This window comes from Argopecten irradians, chromosome 8 (assembly GCF_041381155.1).
Source record: "Argopecten irradians isolate NY chromosome 8, Ai_NY, whole genome shotgun sequence".
Taxonomy (NCBI): domain Eukaryota; kingdom Metazoa; phylum Mollusca; class Bivalvia; order Pectinida; family Pectinidae; genus Argopecten; species Argopecten irradians.
In genome coordinates, this window is record NC_091141.1 from 6,020,752 (window position 1) to 6,047,959 (window position 27,208).

A 27,208-nucleotide genomic window follows, 5' to 3' on the forward strand; every position below is an offset into this window, starting at 1 on the left:
AAAATATAATATAACCTTGTAGATCTTTTGACAGAATGTAAATTCGTCCAACATACTAGATCAACTTACATAGCAGTTGATTTTTATCAACAAAGTGATTTGTACAATTCAATAAAAGCAGCCTAGTCTTTTGTAATATCCAGGATCTTCTAAGGAATTGAAATTAATTATTTTTTTTCATTGTTGTTTTACCCGATTCATATTAATAATACAATTTTACCTTGTTGATCTACTTGAATACCACTGTAACATTACATTAATTGTTTCTTTCTCTTGTCAATTCAACAAACGTAGATAACAATAAATATTAAAGAAGAACACCAATGTTGACATTTCAAATCTTTTAATTTACTAGTTTAACATATATTCTACTATAAAACAGATCTACATTGTATAAAAAAGTTTCTCTATACAGTACTAATAAAAACAATAAAATGCACACTATGCACATAAGAAATTCTTTGTAAATGTAATCATTTACATGTATCACAGATATTAAAAAAGATAAATAAATCGTTATCTTAAAAGATATACCAGTCAGAAGTTTGATTTGCCATTAAATGGATTTATTAAATAAATAATACATTAGATATTGGAACTGACTATTATTCATTGTGAAATATCAAGATAGTGAATATTGATCAGCAATTCTATTTGCATCTTCAATAATCCAGGAGTTACTATCACTGTCATTATATCCACCCTTGGGATGTTACATAGTAATTGGTGAAGCATGTCATTGAAATAAGATATTATGTACATCAGACTTTCAATATCATGACACTGTGTAGCTTCATTGTATTAAAACAAGACATTACTATTCTCAAAACAAACTCGAAAGTACAAATTATATAGACTGAAGTTTTGAGTTCAGCCGTACATTTTTGTTTTGAGAAATCAAGGCCAGTTGGTATGATACACACAATTTGGCCATGAAAACAACAAATCAGCACTTTTTTAATCCTTCTTGTATAAATGCATCATTCTCCAGTTTTCCTAGGAATATTTTACAATGAAAAGAGAGATTTCGAAATTGATCATTATCTCTGTATCTAGTAAAAAGTTACACATCTGAATCTCTCATCGTATTACAACAGTAATTTAGTTTGTAGACCTTTGAGCATTACTTTTGTATAGCTATTCAAAGGCGCAAAATAGAATATCTTACATCAAACACTTGAGCAAATATATTAAATAAAATAGCTATGAATAAAAGAAAATAATTGCAATTATTGAAGCTAAATGCCTCATGGAAATATTTTGCATCTCAAAGTCTTTTAGACCTCTCTTAAATGTAGACATTTGTAGGCATTTAAAGCTTCTTTCTACCATATTTCTCTCTCAGATACACATGTTATAAGAACATTTTTAACATAGCTTTATTTTTAGTTCTTCACAAAGAAAGGAAAAGATATAGTCAGCCTCATTTCCAGATATTACTGTAACCAATGGATACACAGGCTAATGTACAATACTGTAACATCACGCTCAGTGAAATTTGCCAGACGATGGAACAAGGTCAAAATTATTATGAGAGACATAGTCGACTGATCAAGATTCCTAAAATTTCCAGAATTTTTCAGAATTAATATGAAATTTAAAAATAAGGTCAAAAGACAGAAAACAAGATCACTGAAAAAATGATGTTTAGGATGGGTATCTCTTAGGAATCTTTTTCAGTGAAAAGTCCACCATCAGATTTAGGAACATAAGAGAACAAGAATTAGAGATGTTTTATAATAAATGTTATAGACGAAAACTTCAGGCGAATTTCATAGGACTGAATAAAACATTATGTTAAACTTTAATCTTGTTGTTATAATATAAAAACAGTTAAATTAAGGTTAAACTCCGGTTTTGAATTGTGTTTACAAAGTAGTATGGTAAGCAAAAATTTGGGAGTAGGACAGAAAAATTAAATTTTGTTGAAAAAAGATTGGTACCTGCATATTAAATATATTTTAAAATGGATAACAAGTTTTAGTTGATGTCACTCAAGTTGCATTTCTCATAAATTCACTGAAAATATTTTATCCACACTTCTCATAATTTAATATCTCATACTTGCAAAAGAAATGAAACTTTGCCATACTTTCACAAGGATCAAAATAAAAGTAGTTTTCAAATACGATGTATTCTGTATTGCTTGTTACAAAATGATCTGTTCCTCATGGTAGGTATTGTTTGTTACATTGTAATCGTAACATCATATTTCTCAGAGAAAATATGTTATTATCACATGCGAACTAAATGTATTGACATAACAATCAATATCTCCTCTCAAGAGCAGATAACTCTGCAATATGCAAAGTCAGAATACTTCAGAAAGTCATACATCTGGGTACTTCTAATAGTACTTCAGATTATGTCCTCTCACTTATTATGATATACTGGGACTTGCACTTTAGGGTTCCTTTGGAAAGAGAGTGCCAGCAAGTATCAACGAGTGTCTCATGGTAGTTTCTCCAAGAAGACTTTTGAAAATAAAAAGTGTATGAAATGTGTGATTAAAAGTTTACAGTTTAAGTTACTTTTGACAACTTATTCTGAAATAGAGGTGTTTGTCCTTTTTAAATATTAAAAAATCAGTATTATCCAACAAATGAATAACAGTATAATTAAGGACATATCAACAAATGACGTTACCTTTGTATAGAACATTTTCAGAAAATATCTAGTACACTTGCTGTCACTTGTCCACACTTGAGAATTGATATAAAAAGAACCAACAAAGGTTCAAGGACAGACATGTATCATAGAGTTGTCTACCATTGCAAGTAGGTAATAATTGTGATGTCATGTGTTTGCAAGCGTAACACCATACAAAAAGTGACATGAATTTTGTTCACAAAATAATAACGTCACAATTGATACCCAACCATAAGGGAGGTAACTCCAATGATACAAAGATAGAATAGTGATAAAACAGATGAATAATGAATAATAAGCTTAGTAGTGAGTACAATAAATAAAAGTCACATAGTATGGATATCAATCTAGAAGAGCATGATTTCATATACATGCTACCATATTCACTTTGCATTAAGCCCAACGTAGAAACATACTTTGGATTTCTAAAGAATTCTGGCAATACCCATGTATTCATTTTATCTTTAAAATTGTTTATTTTAGATGAAGTTTCTTGTTGTCTTATTCTGTATTTGCATATTACGGAGTAATCTGTCCTTGCGGGTAGGTATTGATTGTGACATCATGTGTTTGCGAGCGTAATGTCACACGTTTCGGAGAAAACAATGTGAATTGTGCCCACAAAATAATGATGTCACAATTGATACCTACCTGCAAGGGAGATAACTCTGCAATATGCAAAGATGGAATAGTATTTGAAGTAATAACACAAAATTTCTGAATGTATGAGAAGGTTTGAGCTGGTAATTAGAACATTAGATGGATCACATGATGAATTGATACCAGACATGGGCTTTACTGCTGTATAAATTAGGTAGTCACAGAAAGACTGTTGATAAATTCACTTAACTGATGACCAAACAGATATTACAGGTATTATTTACTAAATTAGAAACTAAAAGAAAACAAAGTCAAAGTATCTTAAGTCTTATTTTTGAACACTTTCTCCAATCTGTGCTACGTATGTTTTGTACCGGTACATAGATACAGACTGCATTAGTTACTAGAAGAGGCATGAAGTGCCTGTGTGTGCGACGTAATCAGAAAAAGATATTTAATTTGACATCAGATTTAAATTAGTGTTCCTATTTTGATTTGTAAGGAAAAATTCTTTTGAATAATTCAGGTTAAAGTTTACTGACAAATCTGAATTTTGGAGAAAGATAAGTATTTTACAGTACATATTAATTACCATAAATCAAGGATAATTCACTATCACACATTGTGACCTAATACTATAAACAAAGAAGTTACCTCTGATCCAAACCTCCCTACACCATACTATGGAAGAATCCATATAGGAATTGCCTACGGTAGATATACATACTTACCTTACCTAGTCAGTCCCTGTCATGATTGGTTTACTTTTTGTCACCTAAGAATTAATCTCCAGGGACAGGTACATTATAATATCACTGATTTATGTTTTGACTATCTTTGACTTTGATTTCTTTGTGTAACAGATGTTATGGTGGTCCCACAGGTGTTGCTGAGCCCTGATTTTCCATGACAAACCCCGAATCCGTGACACAACATCCGTAATGGTTTGTGTTAAATCCCTAATGACCGATTCTACGCCATCAGAGTCATTTCCTTGGACGGTGACAGACAAAATGTCTGCTTCGGTTTTGTTGTCTGATCCAAGACTCAACAAAATCTTGTCATTTTCTGTAGTACACAAAATAGCATCCCGCCAGTCCGCTCGCGTAATTACGACTTCCTGCAATGCTGCAGATATCCGTTCAAATGTACCTTCAGGGAGCTGGCCTGGGAATTCATATGCAAATGACATGACCTTTGACCCCTGTGGGAGCATGTCTTGCCAGTGGTTGTCCAGGTCCTGGCCGGCCCATTTCTGGCTGTACCAGGGTACAACCAGGAGCGGGGTACAGGCATTGCTCCCCAAGGGGACCGGAGGTTCAGGCACGCTGTAGCATATGTCTAGGAGAGGCATCAGGACCAGGATGTCGTGGAACTGTTCATAGTCCAGCTGATGGTAGAACCAGAAACAGTTCAACATTGGTCGTGACACCTGTCCATGATTCAGAAATATCTCGACAGAAGCCTCAAAATGTTTCCTGTCAAAGTTTCCTTTGCTCATGAACACTTTGTTCCTATGGTAGTTAAAAAATGCGTCAAAGTCGTGGCGGTAGATAGTGGTAATAAAGTCGACGAGGAGTCGGGGTTTGTGGAAGAGAATCAGAGACATGCCAGGAATATCATGGAACCACAATACTTCTCCTATATCGTGTAAGTACATTAGACACTCTTCAAGGCTTTCACCTTTGATGTCAAAGGTCAAAGCCATGTCCTTGACCTCCTTCAAACGAAGGTAGTAGGACTTCTCCTGCTTGAGTTTGACCTTGAACTTGTTCCAATGGTCCGGTATGCGTCGCTGAGCATGAGGGAACAGTTTGGTATCGATGGCCATGAGTTCTATCTGGTTGATGAGACTGCTGACTCCGGGAAGTCCTTCCACAGAACTAATTACAGAAACTTCCCTGTCAATCTGTATAGGATGTTTGATTAAACCTTCTAGTTTCTTTTTCTCAGATTCTAGATGCTGCATAAGGTCATTTGACCCATTTTCCCCAATTTTGGATTTCTGGTTTTCAATTTCTGTCTGAATTTGTGCTAGCTGCTTTTGAAGATTTTCAAGGTGGCACTTCTGTTGTTTTTCCACCTCTCTTTGAACAATGTCACAAGTTGCCTCCTTAATTTCATCGTCCTCACAAAGGTCAGCCTTTGTACCCACGAGTTTGACCACTGCCCCTGGTGTGTGGGTGTTTAATAGCTCTAGCCACTGACCGACCATCTCGTGATGGCTGTCACTTGTATATGCACTATGATCATACATCACAATCACCATGGACTTAGAGTCCAGAAATATTGGAAAGCACATCTTGTAGGTAGGATCTCCCCCAAAATCGTTGATCACAAACTCCACCGAATTCTCTGTCCGCCATATTGTTTGTTCTATAAATCTGGTCTTGTCAAGCGTCACAGACACCTCACCATTTTGTACAACAAGTTCGTCTTCTTGCACTTCTTCTTTGCTTTTTTCAACAGGTGTAAAATCATCCAGGTGATCATGAATTGTAACATCCTTCTCATCGTTCTCGTTGATCTTCACCAGAGTTTTCCCATCACTGTTGATTTCCCTGATCTTTTCAGCTTTCTCTTTTGGTTGACCGTCTTGGTCCATTTTGTCCTTGATTTCTTTAATCTCTTTTAGAACTTTCTTATTCTTTATTTTTTCTTTTTCTTTCTTTTCCTCCTTCAGTTTTTGCATTTTCTTCCGTATTTTATCTCTCTCTTTCTCAGCCATGAGAGATTTCCCTTGGACAAGACCCCATACAAAGTCTGTCTTTCCACATTGAGATTCGCCCAGCACCAGCATTTTTTGCCTCTGTAGATTTTCTGTTTTGATGATAGCAAGTTTCTTCAGATATTCAAATATTTTTGCTGGCTTTTCTGTCCTCCATACTTCTGGCGGTGGCTGGACTAGCGGGTTGTTGTACAACCACAGGCCGCATTTTCTGAACTTGTCGTAGCTGTGAGCACAGGTGAGACCTTTGAGTTGGTGTAGCTTCATTGGTAGAACAGCGATGCTGTTACTTGTTGCGTCCAGAGTTTCCAATCCTGACAAGTCACAGATCTCATCGGGGAGTGTGGTCAGTTTGTTCTCACAAATAATTAGAGTTTTTAGAGTCTGAAGATAGCTGATTGACGACGGGAGGGTCTGCAGCTGATTTGCCCCAAGGTCAAGTTCAATGAGATTGAGCAACTGACCAATTGTTGATGGGATTTGTTGCAGCTTGTTGTTGCTAGCTCGGAGCTTGATAAGACTTTTAACGTTACCAAGTTCATCAGGAAGAGATGAAATCTGGTTGAATGACAGATCCAGAAAGACAAGATGGTTGAGTGTGTATAAACTCATGGGCAGTGTCTGTATGAAGTTATGGCTGAGATTAAACTCCCGGAGACTGATATTGTAAATCTCCATCAAATTGTTGATCTTTGTGTTCTCCAAGTCCAGACACCGCATGGCGGGAAGTTCAAACACAACCATTGGTATATGTTTAGACTTAATTTGTCCGGTACTAAGATAGTTCTCCATGTATGTTTGATCGACCAGCTTACAGAAATGTCTATAATCAAATGCCAATGTGTGTAGTTTGGGCATTTCTGGAAGGGTCTCGGGTAGTGTTTCAATTTCATTTCCCCACATTAGAATTTCTTCCAAGTCCTGACAGTAAGCAATCTCAGGAGGCAGAGTTGCAAGATTTGTGTGCTTCAGGTTTAGACTGATCAGGTTTCCAAGGTTACCAATTTCTGATGGAAGCATATTTATTTTATTACGACTAATATCCAAGACTTTCAGACTTGTTAAACGCCAAATCACCGGAGGAATATATGGCAGATTACACTCAGATATGTTCAAATCTTCTAGATTTGTGAGTTCTTTCATTTCCATTGGAAGTCCTGAGAAATCGTTTGGCCGAGCACACCGGATACCGTTCTTGCTTATGTCTAGTTTCTGTAGACTTTTCCATCTTTTGATATCTGGTGGTAGTGTCCTTAGATTGTTGTTGTTGAGGTAAAGCTCCCCGATGTTGGCTTCTGTTAGAGAAAAAAAACATTTGTGAGTACATTATGACAGATTTAGAATTACTAAGTTTATCTTTAGTGGTTGTGATATTTTCCAAATTTGGAAAGATATGATTATGATTTCTAAAATTTGATATCTGAAATAATAAGAAGTTGACAAAATATGTTGGATACTTGTTTTAGGTTAAAATCACCATTTTCTTACTCTCAAAATATTCTGCTGAATAGTATGTTTTTGGAAAAATTCCAACAAACAGACTTTTATGTACTTTGGCTAAGTATGTGCACATTGTAGTGTACCATATAAATTAATATACCTGATTAACAATGAGTTTAACAGTATAGAAAGTTTTGAATAGGCACAGATCCTTGTAAGTTCTATGTTTGCGATTGTTCAAATACCAGTCGACATTTTAATTTACCTCAAGGAACACAATTGTTCTTTATATAGATGGCCATTCAAACATTGAATCAATTGGAGAAACGTTCAAATCAGTTAATAATAAGAAATTCACAATTGTTAGAAATACATGTAATAAGTATCTGACATGCAGAGGAACAAAAATAAAGCTTAGGAGGATATGCAATCCTCGGTCATCGATCTTAGCTGTCTTGATTTAAAGTGATTAGTCAAACCTTCATTTCTGATAACTTCATACACATTCAGCGGTTCAACAATGGTAGCACAAGCATCATGTTTAAAGCTTTTAAGAACATCAATAGAAAATATCTCAAAACATTTTACATTTCTCAATAATCAATAGAAGGTAACATTTGACCTTATTTCATGCAGATTTCAGATATTACAGGTCAAGATCAGAAGAAAATGACATTGAATGAGGTCAAGGTTAGACAACTTGGAATTTGTTTTATAAATGTTTGTTACCAATAACAACATGCAGTCAGGATGATATTTGTTTGGTGTTTTATTCCAATGATGAACTGTTTTAATCTGAAGCCATTTCCATGCAGCATTTCTGTCAGTATGAATTACCTACCCTCTCCCAAAACATCAGTTGCAAAGGAGTTTTCTTTGGGAAGTAAATTTACAGGAAAAACATCATTCCAACAATGTATAGACAAATTTACAGGAAAAACATTATTCCAATAATGTATAGATAAATATTCTAAATTTGAATCCAGGTAAATTTACAGGAAAAACATCATTCAAACAATGTATAGATAAATACTCTAAATTTGAATTCAGATAAATTTACAGGAAAAACATTATTCCAACTAGGTATGAATAAATACTCTAAATTTGAATTCAGGTACAATTTTCTAGCACAATAACAACTTTAATAGTAAATACAGTTAAATCTATTTCACTCAAAGATGGATGTCCTATGATAATACTTTGAGTTATCTTAGTATTTTAATTAACTTTACTTTAATGAATATAGTGTGAAATTTTTATCGGGACCAACAAAACATCTTTAATAAATGGGACATTTGAATCGTAAGTTAATTCCCGTTACGGTTAAAAAACATTGTCAAATGAATTTGATTCGAAAAAGTATAACGGTGAATTCACTGTTTCTTGAGTAAAAGTCTAATGATTTCTCACATTATATCTCCATGGAGTTTAACAACTATAGCTGTTGATCTCTTTCTCTGAAGCTATTAAATTTCATATTTTCCATTACTCAGATAATAATATATTACAGTATATTTTGACTGTGTTCATTTGTTGATTACATTACTGAAGTTTAATTATTTACAGAGAAGTCTGCATTTCAATCAACATTGGTCTTAACATGCTCACCCCTAAAGACACATTTAGACTCTTCTAAGTCAAAGACAAGACAAGTCCATTATGAACTTTCAGGGGTGAAGGAGTTAATTTGTTCAATGCTTGGTCAAAAGATTTGGGGTAAAGCTTAAACCACTGCCCATGGTAGATATATTTGGCATATCTTTGTAATCTAATTTGAATCTTACTGGTATTTTTTTTAAAATAATCTAGCAGTTTCATAACAATTATACTGGATACCCACCGTGTAGAAGACTAACGGGGACTACAGTAAGTCCCTCGCCAGTGAACACCCTTTTCTTCAGTCCCGACTCGGTCAGGTCTGGCACCTTCATGGTGACAGCCTTCTTTTTCTTGGCTGACTTAGCTGAATGGTCTGAGGATGCACTCTTTTTGCTGCGTGATGGTGATGGTGATTTGTCGTTGCTCTTTTTAGAGCGACCTGATTTAGGGGGTGAGCCATGCCGTGCTGACCGTGGTGGAGAGATGCTATCTGAAGTTCTTACTTTGGCTCTCCTAGGCGAGTCTTTTCGTGGAGTGTCAGACTCGAAATCTGACATCTTTTTTGCTTTCTGCAAAGACAGAAATATATGGATTTTAGTAGATTGTTGTGAAAATGTTCTAAAAATGCATTTCAGACTAGTCTTAAGTTCAATCATAATCAAATAAGTCATATTTCAAAATCTGTACTTGATTTTGTGTGGATATACATGTATTTGCAAGAATTTAATGGAAGCAAATTAAGCAAAGGTGTCAGCACCACAAATAATTCCACTTTTACAGTATGCATGTACCTCATTTTCTCATATTTGGAGATTTCAATATGATATGGAAGAATGGTGATCTTGCCTCAGGTGTGTATGATTAAATATTTTTAGTGAACAAAAATCTCTTTGTTAAATATTGAAAAAAAAAATACTTAATCCATGCAACTTATCAAAGATATCTAATGTGTTCTGGCATTAAATGTTTTTCTTTTATGTAAAGCCAATCTGGTAAACTTGTATGGGACTGCAGTTCTACACAATAAAACACTTGTACATATTATGGTTTGGTGCACTGTACCTGCAAAAGTGTACTTTATATATTCCGAATATTAAAAAAAAAAAAAAATTGACACCTGAAGCAGACCTGAAATTTGCTGTACATGTATATTGTACCATACCCACAATGGGTCATGTAACCTTGTTTCACTAAATGGCAATGGCAGAAGATACTTTAAACACGCTTATTTTAGCGATAGTTTTATTTCAGCGATAGTTTTATTTAGCGAAAGTTTTATTACAGTTTACAGTGCTAATTCATGTACAGCACTGAATTTTGTAAAAGGATATTTCCAGTACTGAAGCACTGAATTGTGCTATTTTATATTCTCACTTATAAATCATAATTTACAGTTTTTCACATTTGACTGAACTAAAATAAGTACATTTACTGTAATCATTTGTGCCCCTTTTCCCTAGATCTTGGTCATATTTAAACTTAGATTACTAAAGATGGAAATCAGAGGGAAAAACTATTGTAGTACCTGTTGGTTGATGCCACTTGATCAACATATTAGAAACCCTGTATATAATGTACCACTGTATGGTGTCTATTTACTTGTGATATAGATTTTCAGGCACACACACCTGCCAAAACATTTCTGTATATTATAATAACTGTTTTGTATAATGAAGAATTGTTCACAGTTTATAAAATTTATACATGTAACTGTATCCATACTAAAATAATATATTTTTGTCTGGCTCCTGTATGGTTACATCTGCCATGCTATGAATTTTCTCTGCTGTTAAGAACCTCTCTACATGTACCTGTAATTATTTTATGTACCATATACATATCATATTGAATGTTATATTTGTACTTCATACAAGTTGGTAAACTCAATATCTCGAGTATGTATGATTCTTAAGGTTCTGTTAAAAGCATTCCAGTCTTTGATTACAATACAATAGTTCTGTGTTTGCCAATCCTAAGTAAGCAGATAAATTCATTTCACCTGCAGTTCAAGGTGTATATCAATATGCAAAAATAAATTCAGTTAATCTTGACTGGATTTCTTTAATCCTGTGCAGTTCTAGTTCTGTTGTGACAGTGTTATAAATGGATTACTTACTTCTTATAACTGTGCAATTAAAATGAAGAATTGATAAGAATACAACAAAAAGTACACATCCAAAGTGCTATTCAAATGTTAAGTTTGTTTAGTTTAACATCCTATTAACAACCAGGGTCATGTAAGGACGTGCCAGGTTTGATGTTGGATGAATACTTGAGTACCCGGAAAAAATCCACTGACCAGCGGTCAGTACCTGACAACTGCCTCAGATTGGATTCGAAATTTGTGACCCAGAGATAGAAGGCTTGTGGTAAATGTTGGGACATCTTAACCACTTGGCCACCACGGTCTGTTATTATTTGATTTTAACCTTTTTACTATAGCAAATATTGAAGACAACATGGGTAGGAAAACTACGTCCATATTGCATGTTTGGTGCTAAATGTCTCTGTCTTGCACTTTACTACTTTGGGCTTAATAAATACGCACGGACACATACCGGTAGATTATATTTTGAACATTCATTTGATACTTTGTGTTTACAGATACTGTCACATTTATCATTTATTCAATAAGCAGCTATACAGGTATGGATAGTATTAAAAGCAATGTTTCCCTGTAGCTTACTCTCAATGAAATGAGATTTCAACCTTCAGCTTCATAAATCAGCATATTGACAAATTGTCATGCATAACAGGGGGCAAATCCTCGTCTCCTGGGATTCACTGGTGAGAAGACGCAGCCCGTACAGAGCAGGGTCGGTTATTTATTCAGTGTGAAGTATAGAGATAAAGTCTAATGCTTTGGTGTGTCCTCACCCACGTCAATGCTGAGGTATAAATGGTTTTCTTAAATTTATTACTGCCAAACTAATATATCTGGCAAATAGATGGCATCATTTGGCATTATATGAGCAGTAACAGAAGTACAGTGTACCTGTACTGTATGTATGTTAACTCTGTGGTTATTAACACAAGGCAATATATCTTTTGCTTGGTTTATTAATCTAATGTTCTATTTACAGGAAGGGTCATTTAAGATTGTGCCAGGTTTGTTGGTGGAGGAAAGCCAGAGTACCCAGAGAAAAACTACTGGCCAGCTGTCAGTATCTAGCAACTGCCCCACATGGGATTCAAAATAACAACCCAGAGGTGGAAGGCTTGTTGTAATATATCCTGGCATCTTAAACACTCTGCCACTGTGACCTCATATATATCTTTTGTATTACCGTCTGTCACAATTTATTTTCAAATACAACCACCTCCACAAGTACTCGTCCTGTATTGGTTAATTTTACTTACTCCTATATTACTCATTCTATTCCCCTATCATTTTCACATTCTCCAGAAGTACCCATATTATACCCCTATCATTTTCAAATTCTCCAGAAGTACCCATATTATGCCCCTATCATTTTCACATTCTCCAGAAGTACCCATATTATACCCCTATCATTTTCAAATTCTCCAGAAGTACCCATATTATACCCCTATCATTTTCAAATTCTCCAGAAGTACCCATATTATACCCCTATCATTTTCACAAACGAAGCAACAAAATCTGATTGCAGGGATGTTTAAGAGAAATGTACAAATGACACCTTAATGTATCTTTTGGCTTAGTTTGGCTAATGTTCTATTAATACCCAGGGCCATCTAAGGATATGCCATGTTTAGGAATTAGAGGAAAATTGCAGGGTACTTGAGGAAAACCACCAACATGTCGTTTCAAACCCACTGCCCAGATGTGGATGACTAAGTAGGCCACCACAGCCCATTTGACATTTTATTGGTTGTTGTGACATATTGTTGTCATATCACATCTTGTGCTATACAACATACTTCTAACATTCTGAGGTCCATCAAGAATAAAACTTATAAACAGCTGTGTGATTATTCACTATCCTCCAATGTAATTAGTGGTGTATATTGTGACTGGGTGGGGTATGCTGTTCTATGTCTTTGGTGGTAGGCTACAGTGATATAACACTATACAGTACTGTGTGATTGTTCACTATCCTCCAATAGAGAAGGAATTGAAGTACACTGCTGTAATTAGTGGTGTATATTGTGACTGGGTGGGGTGTGCTGTTCTATGTCTTTGGTGGTAGGCTACAGTGATATAACACTATACAGTACTGTGTGATTGTTCACTATCCTCCAATAGAGAAGGAATTGAAGTACACTGCTGTAATCAGTGATGTATAATGTGACTGGGTGGGGTGTGCTGTTCTATGTCTTTGGTGGTAGGCTACAGTGATATAACACTATACAGTACTGTGTGATTGTTCACTATCCTCCAATAGAGAAGGAATTGAAGTACACTGCTGTAATCAGTGATGTATATTGTGACTGGGTGGGGTGTGCTGTTCTATGTCTTTGGTGGTAGGCTACAGTGATATAACACTATACAGTACTGTGTGATTGTTCACTATCCTCCAATAGAGAAGGAATTGAAGTACACTGCTGTAATCAGTGATGTATATTGTGACTGGGTGGGGTGTGCTGTTCTATGTCTTTGGTGGTAGGCTACAGTGATATAACACTATACAGTACTGTGTGATTGTTCACTATCCTCCAATAGAGAAGGAATTGAAGTACACTGCTGTAATTAGTGATGTATAATGTGACTGGGTGGGGTGTGCTGTTCTATGTCTTTGGTGGTAGGCTACAGTGATATAACACTATACAGTACTGTGTGATTGTTCACTATCCTCCAATAGAGAAGGAATTGAAGTACACTGCTGTAATTAGTGATGTATAATGTGACTGGGTGGGGTGTGCTGTTCTATGTCTTTGGTGGTAGGCTACAGTGATATAACACTATACAGTACTGTGTGATTGTTCACTATCCTCCAATGGAGAAGGAATTGAAGTACACTGCTGTAATTAGTGATGTATATTGTGACTGGGTGGGGTGTGCTGTTCTATGTCTTTGGTGGTAGGCTACAGTGATATAACACTATACAGTACTGTGTGATTGTTCACTATCCTCCAATAGAGAAGGAATTGAAGTACACTGCTGTAATCAGTGATGTATAATGTGACTGGGTGGGGTGTGCTGTTCTATGTCTTTGGTGGTAGGCTACAGTGATATAACACTATACAGTACTGTGTGATTGTTCACTATCCTCCAATAGAGAAGGAATTGAAGTACACTGCTGTAATCAGTGATGTATAATGTGACTGGGTGGGGTGTGCTGTTCTATGTCTTTGGTGGTAGGCTACAGTGATATAACACTATACAGTACTGTGTGATTGTTCACTATCCTCCAATAGAGAAGGAATTGAAGTACACTGCTGTAATTAGTGATGTATATTGTGACTGGGTGGGGTGTGCTGTTCTATGTCTTTGGTGGTAGGCTACAGTGATATAACACTATACAGTACTGTGTGATTGTTCACTATCCTCCAATAGAGAAGGAATTGATGTACACTGCTGTAATTAGTGATGTATATTGTGACTGGGTGGGGTGTGCTGTTCTATGTCTTTGGTGGTAGGCTACAGTGATATAACACTATACAGTACTGTGTGATTGTTCACTATCCTCCAATAGAGAAGGAATTGATGTACACTGCTGTAATTAGTGATGTATATTGTGACTGGGTGGGGTGTGCTGTTCTATGTCTTTGGTGGTAGGCTACAGTGATATAACACTATACAGTACTGTGTGATTGTTCACTATCCTCCAATAGAGAAGGAATTGAAGTACACTGCTGTAATCAGTGATGTATAATGTGACTGGGTGGGGTGTGCTGTTCTATGTCTTTGGTGGTAGGCTACAGTGATATAACACTATACAGTACTGTGTGATTGTTCACTATCCTCCAATAGAGAAGGAATTGAAGTACACTGCTGTAATTAGTGGTGTATAATGTGACTGGGTGGGGTGTGCTGTTCTATGTCTTTGGTGGTAGGCTACAGTGATATAACACTATACAGTACTGTGTGATTGTTCACTATCCTCCAATAGAGAAGGAATTGAAGTACACTGCTGTAATCAGTGATGTATATTGTGACTGGGTGGGGTGTGCTGTTCTATGTCTTTGGTGGTAGGCTACAGTGATATAACACTATACAGTACTGTGTGATTGTTCACTATCCTCCAATAGAGAAGGAATTGAAGTACACTGCTGTAATCAGTGATGTATAATGTGACTGGGTGGGGTGTGCTGTTCTATGTCTTTGGTGGTAGGCTACAGTGATATAACACTATACAGTACTGTGTGATTGTTCACTATCCTCCAATAGAGAAGGAATTGAAGTACTCTGCTGTAATCAGTGATGTATATTGTGACTGGGTGGGGTGTGCTGTTCTATGTCTTTGGTGGTAGGCTACAGTGATATAACACTATACAGTACTGTGTGATTGTTCACTATCCTCCAATAGAGAAGGAATTGAAGTACACTGCTGTAATCAGTGATGTATAATGTGACTGGGTGGGGTGTGCTGTTCTATGTCTTTGGTGGTAGGCTACAGTGATATAACACTATACAGTACTGTGTGATTGTTCACTATCCTCCAATAGAGAAGGAATTGAAGTACACTGCTGTAATTAGTGATGTATAATTGTGACTGGGTGGGGTGTGCTGTTCTATGTCTTTGGTGGTAGGCTACAGTGATATAACACTATACAGTACTGTGTGATTGTTCACTATCCTCCAATAGAGAAGGAATTGAAGTACACTGCTGTAATCAGTGATGTATAATGTGACTGGGTGGGGTGTGCTGTTCTATGTCTTTGGTGGTAGGCTACAGTGATATAACACTATACAGTACTGTGTGATTGTTCACTATCCTCCAATAGAGAAGGAATTGAAGTACACTGCTGTAATTAGTGATGTATAATGTGACTGGGTGGGGTGTGCTGTTCTATGTCTTTGGTGGTAGGCTACAGTGATATAACACTATACAGTACTGTGTGATTGTTCACTATCCTCCAATAGAGAAGGAATTGAAGTACACTGCTGTAATCAGTGATGTATAATGTGACTGGGTGGGGTGTGCTGTTCTATGTCTTTGGTGGTAGGCTACAGTGATATAACACTATACAGTACTGTGTGATTGTTCACTATCCTCCAATAAAGGAATGAAGTAACTGCTGAATTGTAAGTACTGGGTGGTGTGCGTTTATGTCTTTGTAGGCTGTAACACTTAGTACTGTGTGATTGTTCACTATCCAATAGAGAAGGTGAAGTACCTGCTGGTGTATAATGTGACTGGGTGGGGTGTGCTGTTCTATGTCTTTGGTGGTAGGCTACAATAAGATAATACTGTAAAATGGACAAGAGTTCTATTTATTACAGCCCTTCAAAATATACACACACTGGAACAGGCCACCACATAGAGGAAAGACTATCCCTAATGACTTGATCTGTTCATTGGACAGTAAAACACAACCAACCTAACTATAGAAAAATAATTTAAGTCAGTTGTGTGATAAAGAAACAAGCAACACAACCATGGCTAATATAGAGGTTTTTCTCCCCTTTTTTGTTTGGTTGTTTACAAAGTTTCCCTTGGTAATGTAAGATATAAACTAGTGCTGTTGGCTAAAGGCTTGATTTAAATCCGAGAAAACAGTAATACATTCTTTCTATAATTATTATGTGTGGATGTAGTTTCTATAGTGTCACATTACAATGAAGCACAGGTGTGTAGAGGATTTAATCAGCAGGTAGAAATCAGGCAAAACTGTCCTTCTTGTTCAGTTGTACTGTTAGGAAAATGTTTTGCTTTGTACAAAAAAAAAATTCCATATTGAAAAAGGTAGATTTTGCTTCTAAGGTAGCTGAAGGTACATTTAACTCAGAAGCGTTTATTTAGTCAAAAGTTGTACCCATATATGCATGGACATGATTTCTGATGATGTAGGTAAATTTTGAAGAATTTGGAGTGATTTTGTTGTATCAGATATCACTTAAAACAGGTCCTAGGGTATCATACTGGAACAATATATTCAAGATAAAAAAATTGTTTTAAATCCATCACAATACACGTACCAAAACTTTTATCAGAGTAAATGTCACATTAATCACAGTGTTACAGTTTTGAAAGTCATGATTGAATATTACTTGCAATACAATGTATGCAAATATTACCCAGAATGGTATTATATTGCAAATTCTGTGTTGCTATCATTATGAGATGAATTGAAACTGAAGTGTCAGTCCTGCTGAGAGTATGGTTTGAGATACTGATCATATTGTCAACACAAAAGTTTTTTTTACATACCTGAGATTTAGGACCTCCATTCTGGCTATCCTCATGTTTAAATGTAACATGAGGAGGTCTTTTAAACTTAGCACCTTTTATCATGTTTTCTGTTTTGTTAATCCTAAAAGGTTCCAAAGCATTAGGATACTATATTCCGTCTTCAAAAGTAATTTTCAACTTCCACGACAATTGAAGACACTAGGGAGGTCTAAGACACACCATGTGTTAGACAGAAGGTTCAGAATCATTCCCAGGCATCAATATTTTATCACTCTGATCACAATGTTATCTCCTCGGTGAAAATGACACAATGCTATTATGACCAGCTCTTGGCATGGATCATCAGCCAAATAGATGTAAAGTCCTGGCCGAGACTCCTTTTTGTATACTTAAACACAAAATCCATGTTTGAATGAACGTGTATTGGACGAAGGTATTGCAGGGTACTTTTACAAGATTAAGGCACAAGACTAGGAGAGGTCGCTCAGGTGAAATAAATCCTGCCCACCCCTATATTGAACATAGATCGGCCAATATATAATGATGGAGGTCAGCATTTAAAAGATAAGGGGTGAAAATTTGAAATTTGAAAGCTACTTATATATACAATGTATAGCAGTTTATTGTCGTGATTCATTAGTTAAATTGTAGATTGGTCTTGGCAAAGTGACATTATTTATGATTTAAATGTCTCAGGTAAATAATATCTTAAAAGGTTTTAAAGTATACTTAAATTTGAATTTCTACTGAATTCTGTTAACAAACTCCACATGTGTTTTATTAACATATCGCATGCTTGTTCAGCTGGTATTTTATATACAGAGCACAACGGTTTTTTTGATTAAATATTTTCTCAATATAACATCTGTTAGTTGTTGAGGTATGACTTGGAACATAAGTACAGAGTGGGTTTTGGATTTCATACCATGTAGATGTCAGTCATTCAGACAATAAGAGAATTATGCTTACTGTTAATCAGTTATATTCAAGGCTAAGGTATAGAGGAGACCTTATAATCTTCAGATGGTCACCATTTATTGTTCTTATAATAATAATTCCTGTACAACATACATTTGAGTAAAGAAAATAAATTACACTAAAAAAAATGCTATGTCATTAATAAATATAAACTCCGCTTCTATTTTAAACATAACTCACACCTTTTTTTAACATGTAGTAAAACCTGCCTTAGTGGTCAACTCTGTATAAAAACCACCACTTTTCTAGGGTCCCAAATGACCAGTTTTAATTTGTGTATAAAGACCACCTGTTTAATAAGATGATCTGTATATATACAGGTCAATTGTTGTCGAAATAAGCTCTTTGTGAACTCATGGAAATGGTCTTATTAAGGAGGGGATCATTTCACTGTCAATGACAACTCCTCTGAACTAAACCACTCCTAGCTTTAAGTTACTTTCTTCAAGGCTGTCACTGGTAAGTAAACAAATTATCATTGATGTATATGATTTGTGTTGTTTCACTCTGCATAGTTGAATATTTTTCTTTGATCACATACAACTTCACCATTTGCACCCCCTCTAGAGATTTTACATTGTATTCAGTGCCAGAGTTAGTATATGTACTTGTTCATATTACACGAGTGCATAGATTATAACTACTTCTAACAGTATTATTTTTTCCTAATTAATCCGACACAATAAAGGTCAGAATGGCTGGCCTAAACCTACCTGGTCTATTTCCTTGTATATGGCCTTGTACCAGGTGCCTGTCCCAGATCCCACAGTAGATATTATACCATTGTCATTAGTAATTATTATGTTGTGAATGAGAACTCATTAGAGGTATTGTAAGGGGCTCTTGTCACAGTGTAATTAATGATCTGGGGACATACAAGATGGGACACGAAACTGTACACTATACAAGTAACATTATATATATATATACTGGTGACATAGAGTTTACACTATTCACACCTAATTACAATTCAATTTAAATCTTTTAATATTTATTTTTCCAATTAGTTATTTTGTTTTCTTCATCCAAGCTTTTATGGTTTTTAGACAAAATGAATTCCATATTTATTAATGAAATGTGTGTCAAACTAGAAGTTGATTTTACTTTATGTACTTTCAATTCAGATGTTGTTACTTTGTACGGAATAGTTTATTTATTTTATGAAAGTTTGGGTTACTTTTGTGTCTGACTGTCTTGGAGGATTATAAACAACTTACTACCGTACTTATGTTGGCCATATCCCCCTCATGCATTGAAGACCTGTCTCAAATGTCCTTATCTTTTTACTGCCAATAACTCCATTATACCAATAGGAAACTAAAAAAATAGAGGTCAGGAGCGTAGCCAGGGTTCAAACAATGTGGATACAATGACATAGATAATTCCTTGCCTATAATTCTGGCACCCCCACCATAGGTACCATTACCAAAGATACCTAACAAAACAGGTAACAGATATAAATCCTCACTGTAAAGATTTCTGTGTAGGCTAAGATTAAAGTTACTTTCATTTGTTTGGAAAATATATTTTGTTTTAAATTTGGAAAATTCCAAATGAAGACATCAACATTTAAGCATTGATGTTTCTATTTTTTAACTTCATAGAGGTATGAAAGAAATTTACGTGAATTCACACAAAAGTTTGCAAACACAGTTTATTTCATAACCCTATGAAGTTTCAAAAATAGTTACATAATACTTAAGGATTAATTTTACATACTACTTGATAACATAAAATACGTATAAACGTATGATTCTATGGATTTTCCAATGGATTCTTTTATCTAAATCAATACACAACGTCAATGTCTCTATTGTGGAATGAGGAAAATGATTTGAATGCACAGGAGTCTATGGTAGCCCCTGGAAGTACTAGATATGAAAGGGACCCTAAGGACTGAAATATCTATAGAGAAATGGCAAACACAAAGATCAGTTTTAGCCTAGTTTGTACTTGGATAAGATTAGGATAGACTGTCGCAGACAAATGTTGTCCTAAGCTAGGCTGAGGGGATTTGTTTGTTAGGTTTATGTAACCAATACATAGCTATGATATTGACACTTTGTCTCTCTTTAAAATTTAATCTTGTGTAGCATTAGAGTATACCAACAAACTGTTTCAACTTCAGCTTTAATCTTGTTTGAAGTTCAGAGCGATCAAGTTCGTACATGGTAGATCTCCAGAAATCTCTCTCTGATTGCCTTTTGGATATATTTTTTTTTTCTGTTGTCCTTAAAACATTTGATGGAGAAGTATAAAGATTGATATGAATATAGATAAAACTACCTAGCTGTGAATATAGGGCTAGTTACAGGATCCAATTTGGACAATGTGTCAAAAATTTTGGTGCATGGATTTCGTTTGTGTTTTTACCACCGTGATCAGGTGTGTTGGAATTCCTACCTGTGGTATTTGGTCACACCTGATTAAACATTCTCTAGGTCGATCGAAGATTTAATAATACCAGACATTTTATGTGAGAATGATCCATTCAATAAGATATTTCAATTTCTATATCTGTACATGTGGATCGTGAGATATTGAGCCACGTTAGACTTGGCCAGGTACATGTTGTTGAGTTTATTGTGTGTACTACACTAGGCAAGCTATATTGATTCTGATGTTAATATCATACACAGCTAATCTCATTGATATATGAGTTTTATTTCATACCTCTCGGTTATTAATGTCGGAGTAGATTCTATCATAAATAAAGTCTCCTGGAGTATGGAAAGCACAGAATATTAATGTAAGGGAAGTGTGCCATTGATTTACAAGATATCTAATATACGGTAAACCAAGTTAATTGTATGATTTTTAATGCCCTTGTTATGACATGTAGGATGGGGAGAGGGGGATGTGTGTCTGTCCCATACTCTCCTGTCCTCTCCTGCACGTCTTGTACCATCCTGATTCAATAGGGGGAGGGGATTTATATCGTAGGTAGGTGTTAGGTTTTTTTTTTAATGCTGTTTCATTAAATGAAAAATGAAATAAGAAACTTTGAAATTTAAAAGATAGCAAAACAACCTATGCTTTAAAAAAGTCATTTTAACTGAAAAAGAAGGATAAGTAGTGGTGTTCCGATTAATCAAGTTCGTCGAGTATGATTGGTTTAAGGTGTTTGATCAATTCACTGAGTAAGAAATCTAATCGAGTTTTGTCGGATAAACCAAAGTATAAAGTTAGCTGATCAGTAAAACATGCCAAAAAATCATAGCCAACTTGTTAAAATCATTCCCTTGCATGTCACTCATATCATTTCAAATTTTAAGTGTCTAGACGAATTGAAAAGCGCATTCAGATGAGCATGATTTGTGAAGAAAATAAGCAACATAAAAACACACACACAGCAGAGAGAGAGGCCTCACGATTGTGAGCCTATGAAGGAAATTTTTTATATGAGACTTGTTTATACATCAAGGGATAAAATAATTGATTTTAATTGATCATTGTTTGGTAAAATAAAACTGATGATCGACCATGAAATTTCAACCGATTCCCAATACTAAGGATAAGTTTGATGGTTATACATGTACAAGTATCAGGTTTTGACAAGACATCTTATAAATTTGATTGGATCCATAAAACTTTTAGATTAATTTGTTTTATGTGTAGGCATGTAACTGAGTTTTAAGCCTAACAAGGTTTCTGCAACTTTTTGTGTGGCGTTATTTACTATCTCTAGCTGTATATACCTAGCTGTTCATACACATTGATTTATACTTTGTGTGGGGACTGGGGTTTGAAGTATATTGATTTATAAAGAGCTGTGCTGAAGGGGCCCCTTAGTAGGTTATCAATACCTGTAGGCCGGGTTAAGTGGAATTGACAGGTAGAAAGCTATTTTTTGGTCGACAGAAGACAAAATGTCTGGAAAATCAATGAATGTTGTCTGTCAATACGAAGGTCATTTCTATAGATACCCATTTGTTGTGAGTAATGATGACTATAGGTAGAACTTAATTGTTTTGCCATAAACAGTTATTCATCTAGGTATATACGACCAGTTGTTCTACTATAAACAATTTCTCTACTAGGTAATCAATCAACTGTTCTACTTTAAACAATTTCTCTACTAGGTATCCGGCCAACTATTCTACCATAAACAATATCTCAACTAGGTATTCGACCAGTTGTTCTACTATAAACAATTTCTCTACTAGGTAATCAATCAACTGTTCTACTTTAAACAATTTCTCTACTAGGTATCCGGCCAACCATTCTACCATAAACAATATCTCAACTAGGTATTCGACCAGTTGTTCTACTATAAACAATTTCTCTACTAGGTAATCAATCAACTGTTCTACTTAAAAAAAATTCTCTAGTAGGTATTTGACCAGTTGTTCTACTTTAAACAATTTCTCAACTATGTATTCGACCAGTTGTTCTACTATAAACAATTTCTCTACTGGGTAATCGATCAACTGTTGTTCTACTTTAAACAATTTCTCTACTAGGTATTGACCAGTTGTTTTACTAAAAACAATTTCTATTAGGTACCGGTATTTGATCAACTGTTTTACCTTTAACAATTTCTCTACTAGCTATTCAACCAACTGTTTTACCATAAACAATTTTTCTACTGGTTATTCGACCAACTGGTCTCCCATAATCTATTTCTACACTAGGTATTCGTTACCAACTGGTCTACCATAAACAATTAAACCCAATTTATTCCAAGAATTTAATTTGACTTGCCAAATGACTATCAAAACCTAAATTGAAATTTATTCAATTAATGCCAGTTTTCACTGATTGTTTAATTAAGAAACAATGAATTTTAGTTTTCACTTGCCTTACAGCCGAAGAATTTAAGGGTTTATAAAAAAAGTTACGATTGAATCTTGTTAAAGTAGAATCGGCTCAACTCAAAGACCATGTTTAATTAACTTCAAATTGTTTTGTTGGCCCTAACCAAACTTTTCACTTTACATGTACTTTTAACATGAGTAGATGTAATGAGATATTTTGAAGTTTTATAATAGTCTGCTGACGTCAAGTTTGAAAATCAATGGGGTTTGGCTGTACATGATTATTTTGATTTTATAGAGAAATCTGTTTTAGCAGACACCTCTATCTGTTTAGACCTGCCTAAAATGAGCCATAAACCATCTTTGCATCCAATTAACCAATTGTAACATAATTTGACCTGTGTATAAAGACCAACTGGCTATAAGGACAATTATGTTCTTTACTCATGGACGAAGTCTTAATAGGCATGTTTGACTTAGGAGTGAATTGAGAATTCACTTTCAATGGCTAGTATTTATATGTTCCATTGATATTTTCTTTATATCCTCTCAAGCAAACAACAAGAACTTCATTATCATCAGCGTAACTACATGGCTCAAAAAATGGAAGGATTCTGGTTACTATTAGTAACCATATATTATGACTCTTTGATTTTAGTACTTAATTGATATCACTGGATATTTCATAAGATATCTTTGTGTATTTCAAAGTAAAAAGTAGTTTTGTGGTAGTCAATCAGGTTTGGTTATGATTTTCTTCGGGGTCAACCAAAAATTTCTGTCATAATGTGTTGAAATGAGAAGTCATGATTATTTTGTTATGGCAAAGTAGATATGTTGCCACTTTCAGTAAATTCTTAGAATAGTCCCTACTCACAATGTAATATACATGTCAACCAAAATTAGAAGTAGCTGTGTTTTAATAATTTCCTCTTTTAAGTTTTTAATTGCTTTACCTTGAAAACAAGTAATTGACTTACCTCTTTAATCTGCTGAAAGGCAGCTGATTACAGGCTGATTACAGAGTAATTCCGGGTTAATCCGATTGTCCATTCATGTCCGTGGGTACGATGTCCACAGTCAGTTTGATACAATCACACACTAAGTTTCTCCAATAGAGAATCACAATCAATCATCCGAAATTCCATTCCCTGAAAAACTTGGTAACATTTTGATTTGAGTTCACAGTTTTGCTATAAATATCTCAACCACAATGGTAAAAACCTGGAATTCTGATCCCTGATTGTTCGTTAATGGACATTGTTTGGTGCCAGTGTATTAACCTCTTGGGTAGTTTGTGTACTATGTACTATCAGTAGTCAAGTCGCGACCACTCGCGGACACAATACATTAGCCGTTCTAATCTTAACTAATCCAATAGGTGTGTGTTGGATGTGAGGGTTTCCACACAAACTTTCCACCTTAGCTTCCTTTACTTTTGTTGACTAGTGCTCAGATAACCATCAAAGCTATATAACCATATCTGTTATTCATACCTAAACTGCCATGAACATTACAAAATATTACATCAATTTATTTACCTGTGGGTAGGCTATTCATGTATACAAGATCATGAGTGTATTATGTACTGACAGTGCAATGTGCCTCCTTTATAAAAATATGGATTTTATTACGGTATTTCTTTGTAATACCGACCTGTCAGAAGTTTTAAAGTAGAGGTGTCAATGTCTTAGACAATTAAAGTTATTTCAGTGAGTGGAACTTTAAAACTGGTTTGTACTCTATCTATTGATCTGACAGTGGCTTTCTATTGACAGTTAGGGTTATTGATAGTCGGGGTACTGTATGGGGGAAATTGTGTGTTTCTAGGGGGGTTGGGGTGGGAGAGGGGGTTGTACACTTAATGAGGCTTTCAAGGGGGTATGGAGGTTTTCTGAATTAGTTGGGGAATCTAAAAGAAAAATCAGGAAGTTTTCTTATTCCTCTGTAAAAGGAGAGTAGAAATGTAACCGAGATTCAAACCCAGGACCACTGAACACTAGCCGAATGATATATTGCTGAACTACCTGGTCACCAATGATTGACCTTGAGACTTCCCTCCTTATTCAAAGTGTTTACCCTTGAAGACATACCAGACCCTTATACCACCACTAGGGGTATTTTAGTATTTAGTTTATTTGTAACTGGAGAGGAGAAAATGTAGTCGCCAGATGGGGATTCAAACTGGGGACCCTCCGAACACTAACCAAGTGCTCTCTCTATAGAGCAGAGTATTCTCCTAAGATTATTTGACGATGATTGTATAAGTGAATTGTACAAGGGAGAAATCAGATGTTTTCTATAATAGGACTAACAATAGAGGAGGACATATTCCCCACAATCATCAAGACAAGAAATGTTCTGAATACAAAACCCATCCCCTAGCCAGAGATACATTAAAATTTGAATTTTCATATCATATATATATAACATGAAATAATATTATAATCAAAATTTTATCATATTTACACCTGTTCCATGTTACCTTATACAGCACCTACAAGATAAAACATGAACATTTACACAATCAAAGTACAGCTGTTTACAGTACAGCTGTGATACAGTATACCTGTTACAGTACAGCCATGTTACCTATTCCAGCTGTGTACAGCAGTACAGCTGTGATACAGTATAGCTGTGACACAGTACAGCTGTGATTTATACGTGATACAGCAGCTGTGATACAGTAAGCTGTGATACAGTAAGCTGTGATACATATATAGCTGTGATACAGTAAGCTGTGATACAATAGCTGTGATCAGTATAGCTGTGAAACAGTCTAGCTGTGATACAGTATAGCTGTGATACAGTACAAGCTGTGATACAGTGTATATAGCTGTGATACAGTATAGCTGTGATACAGTTAGCTGTGATAGCTGTGATACAGTACAGCTGTGATACAGATACAGTATAGCTGTGATACAGTATACAGTATAGATACTGTGTGAGTACACTGTGTATAGCTGTGATACAGTAGCGTGAACAGTATAGCGTGATACAGTATAGCTGTTTTAACCATTTTTTTTTTGTAAATTTACTCTGATTGTGAAATCTAGAAAGTAAATCACACACAAAAGAAAGCTTGTTTCCAGTAATGTTTTCAATTCTGATACATTGGCACCATCTAAATGATCTACTGCATTTCATTTCAACAAAATTTTATTTCAAATAAATTGAAATGGGATCAAACACCAGGCAGTGCCTATGTAAGTTCTCTCTACTGCATGTATGTAACAGTTAATGATATCAGTTTTTCTTGTCACCAGAAATTCTTTATGAAAGTTTTATAGTAAGATAATAAGAATGCAAGAAAAAAGCTGTCCAATTGAAACTTGATGTTGGTTTTCTAGTAAGTAATTAAAATGTACTTGGGACAGAGAATCCCTCGTCATGCCTCAGACTTATCTATATATATGTGTTCATAGAGGATATTTGTCCAGTAATTATACTGTAGAATTGACTGGCTATGATAGGAGATATAGGTAAGACAGGTGGTTCTGATAGTCTCCGAAGGTATGTGAGACGGGGGATGTTTACTCATGTCACTCCAACAGACGACAGTAAACACAACAAGTTTGTGTGGTGTTATTAAGGATGCCAGTCAAATCTGTCAAATATTCAGCCAAACCTGTCTAAAGAGGGCACCAAGGGGATAAATAAATAGCCAAACCTGTCTATAGAGGGCACCAAGGGGATAAATATACAGCCAAAACCTGTCTATAGAGAGCACCAAGGGATAAATAAACATCAAACCTGTCTATAGGGTCACCAAGGGGATAAATAAACAGCCAAACCTGTCTATAGACGACACCAAGGGGATAAATAAACAGCCAAACCTGTCTATAGAGGACACCAAGGGGTAAATAAACAGCCAAACCTGTCTATAGAGGACACCAAGGGGATAAATAAACACAGCCAAACCTGTCTATAGAGGGCACCAAGGGATAAATAAACAGCCAAACCTGTCTATAGAGACACCAAGGGGATAAATAAACAGCCAAACCTGTCTATAGAGGGCACCAAGGGGATAAATAAACAGCCAAACCTGTCTATAGAGGACACCAAGGGGATAAATAAACAGCCAAACCTGTCTATAGAGGGCACCAAGGGATAAATAAACAGCCAAACCTGTCTATAGAGGGCACCAAGGGGATAAATAAACAGCCAAACCTGTCTATAGA

General features: G+C 35.4%; 2 protein-coding genes across 5 annotated transcripts in view; one reads left to right on the forward strand and one right to left on the reverse strand.

The window, feature by feature from the left end:
• Positions 1-27,208, forward strand: part of LOC138329191 (lipase maturation factor 2-like) — a 61,026-nt gene that overhangs the window by 10,654 nt on the left and 23,164 nt on the right. The window lies entirely within an intron of this gene.
• On the reverse strand, positions 327-25,452 carry LOC138329189 (malignant fibrous histiocytoma-amplified sequence 1 homolog). 3 transcript variants are annotated; one of them, XM_069275997.1, is made up of 4 exons: positions 24,008-25,452; positions 9,258-9,585; positions 8,259-8,291; positions 327-7,272 (listed from the first exon to the last, which is right to left on the reverse strand). In XM_069275997.1, exons 2-4 carry the CDS (start codon positions 9,571-9,573, stop codon positions 4,070-4,072), a joined length of 3,552 nt encoding a protein of 1,183 aa, XP_069132098.1. In that variant the 5' UTR covers positions 9,574-9,585; positions 24,008-25,452; the 3' UTR covers positions 327-4,069. The 3 variants fall into 3 exon arrangements, with proteins under 3 accessions (XP_069132098.1, XP_069132096.1, XP_069132097.1); XM_069275995.1 differs by lacking the exon at positions 24,008-25,452 and adding an exon at positions 17,311-17,758; XM_069275996.1 differs by lacking the exons at positions 8,259-8,291; positions 24,008-25,452 and adding an exon at positions 17,311-17,756.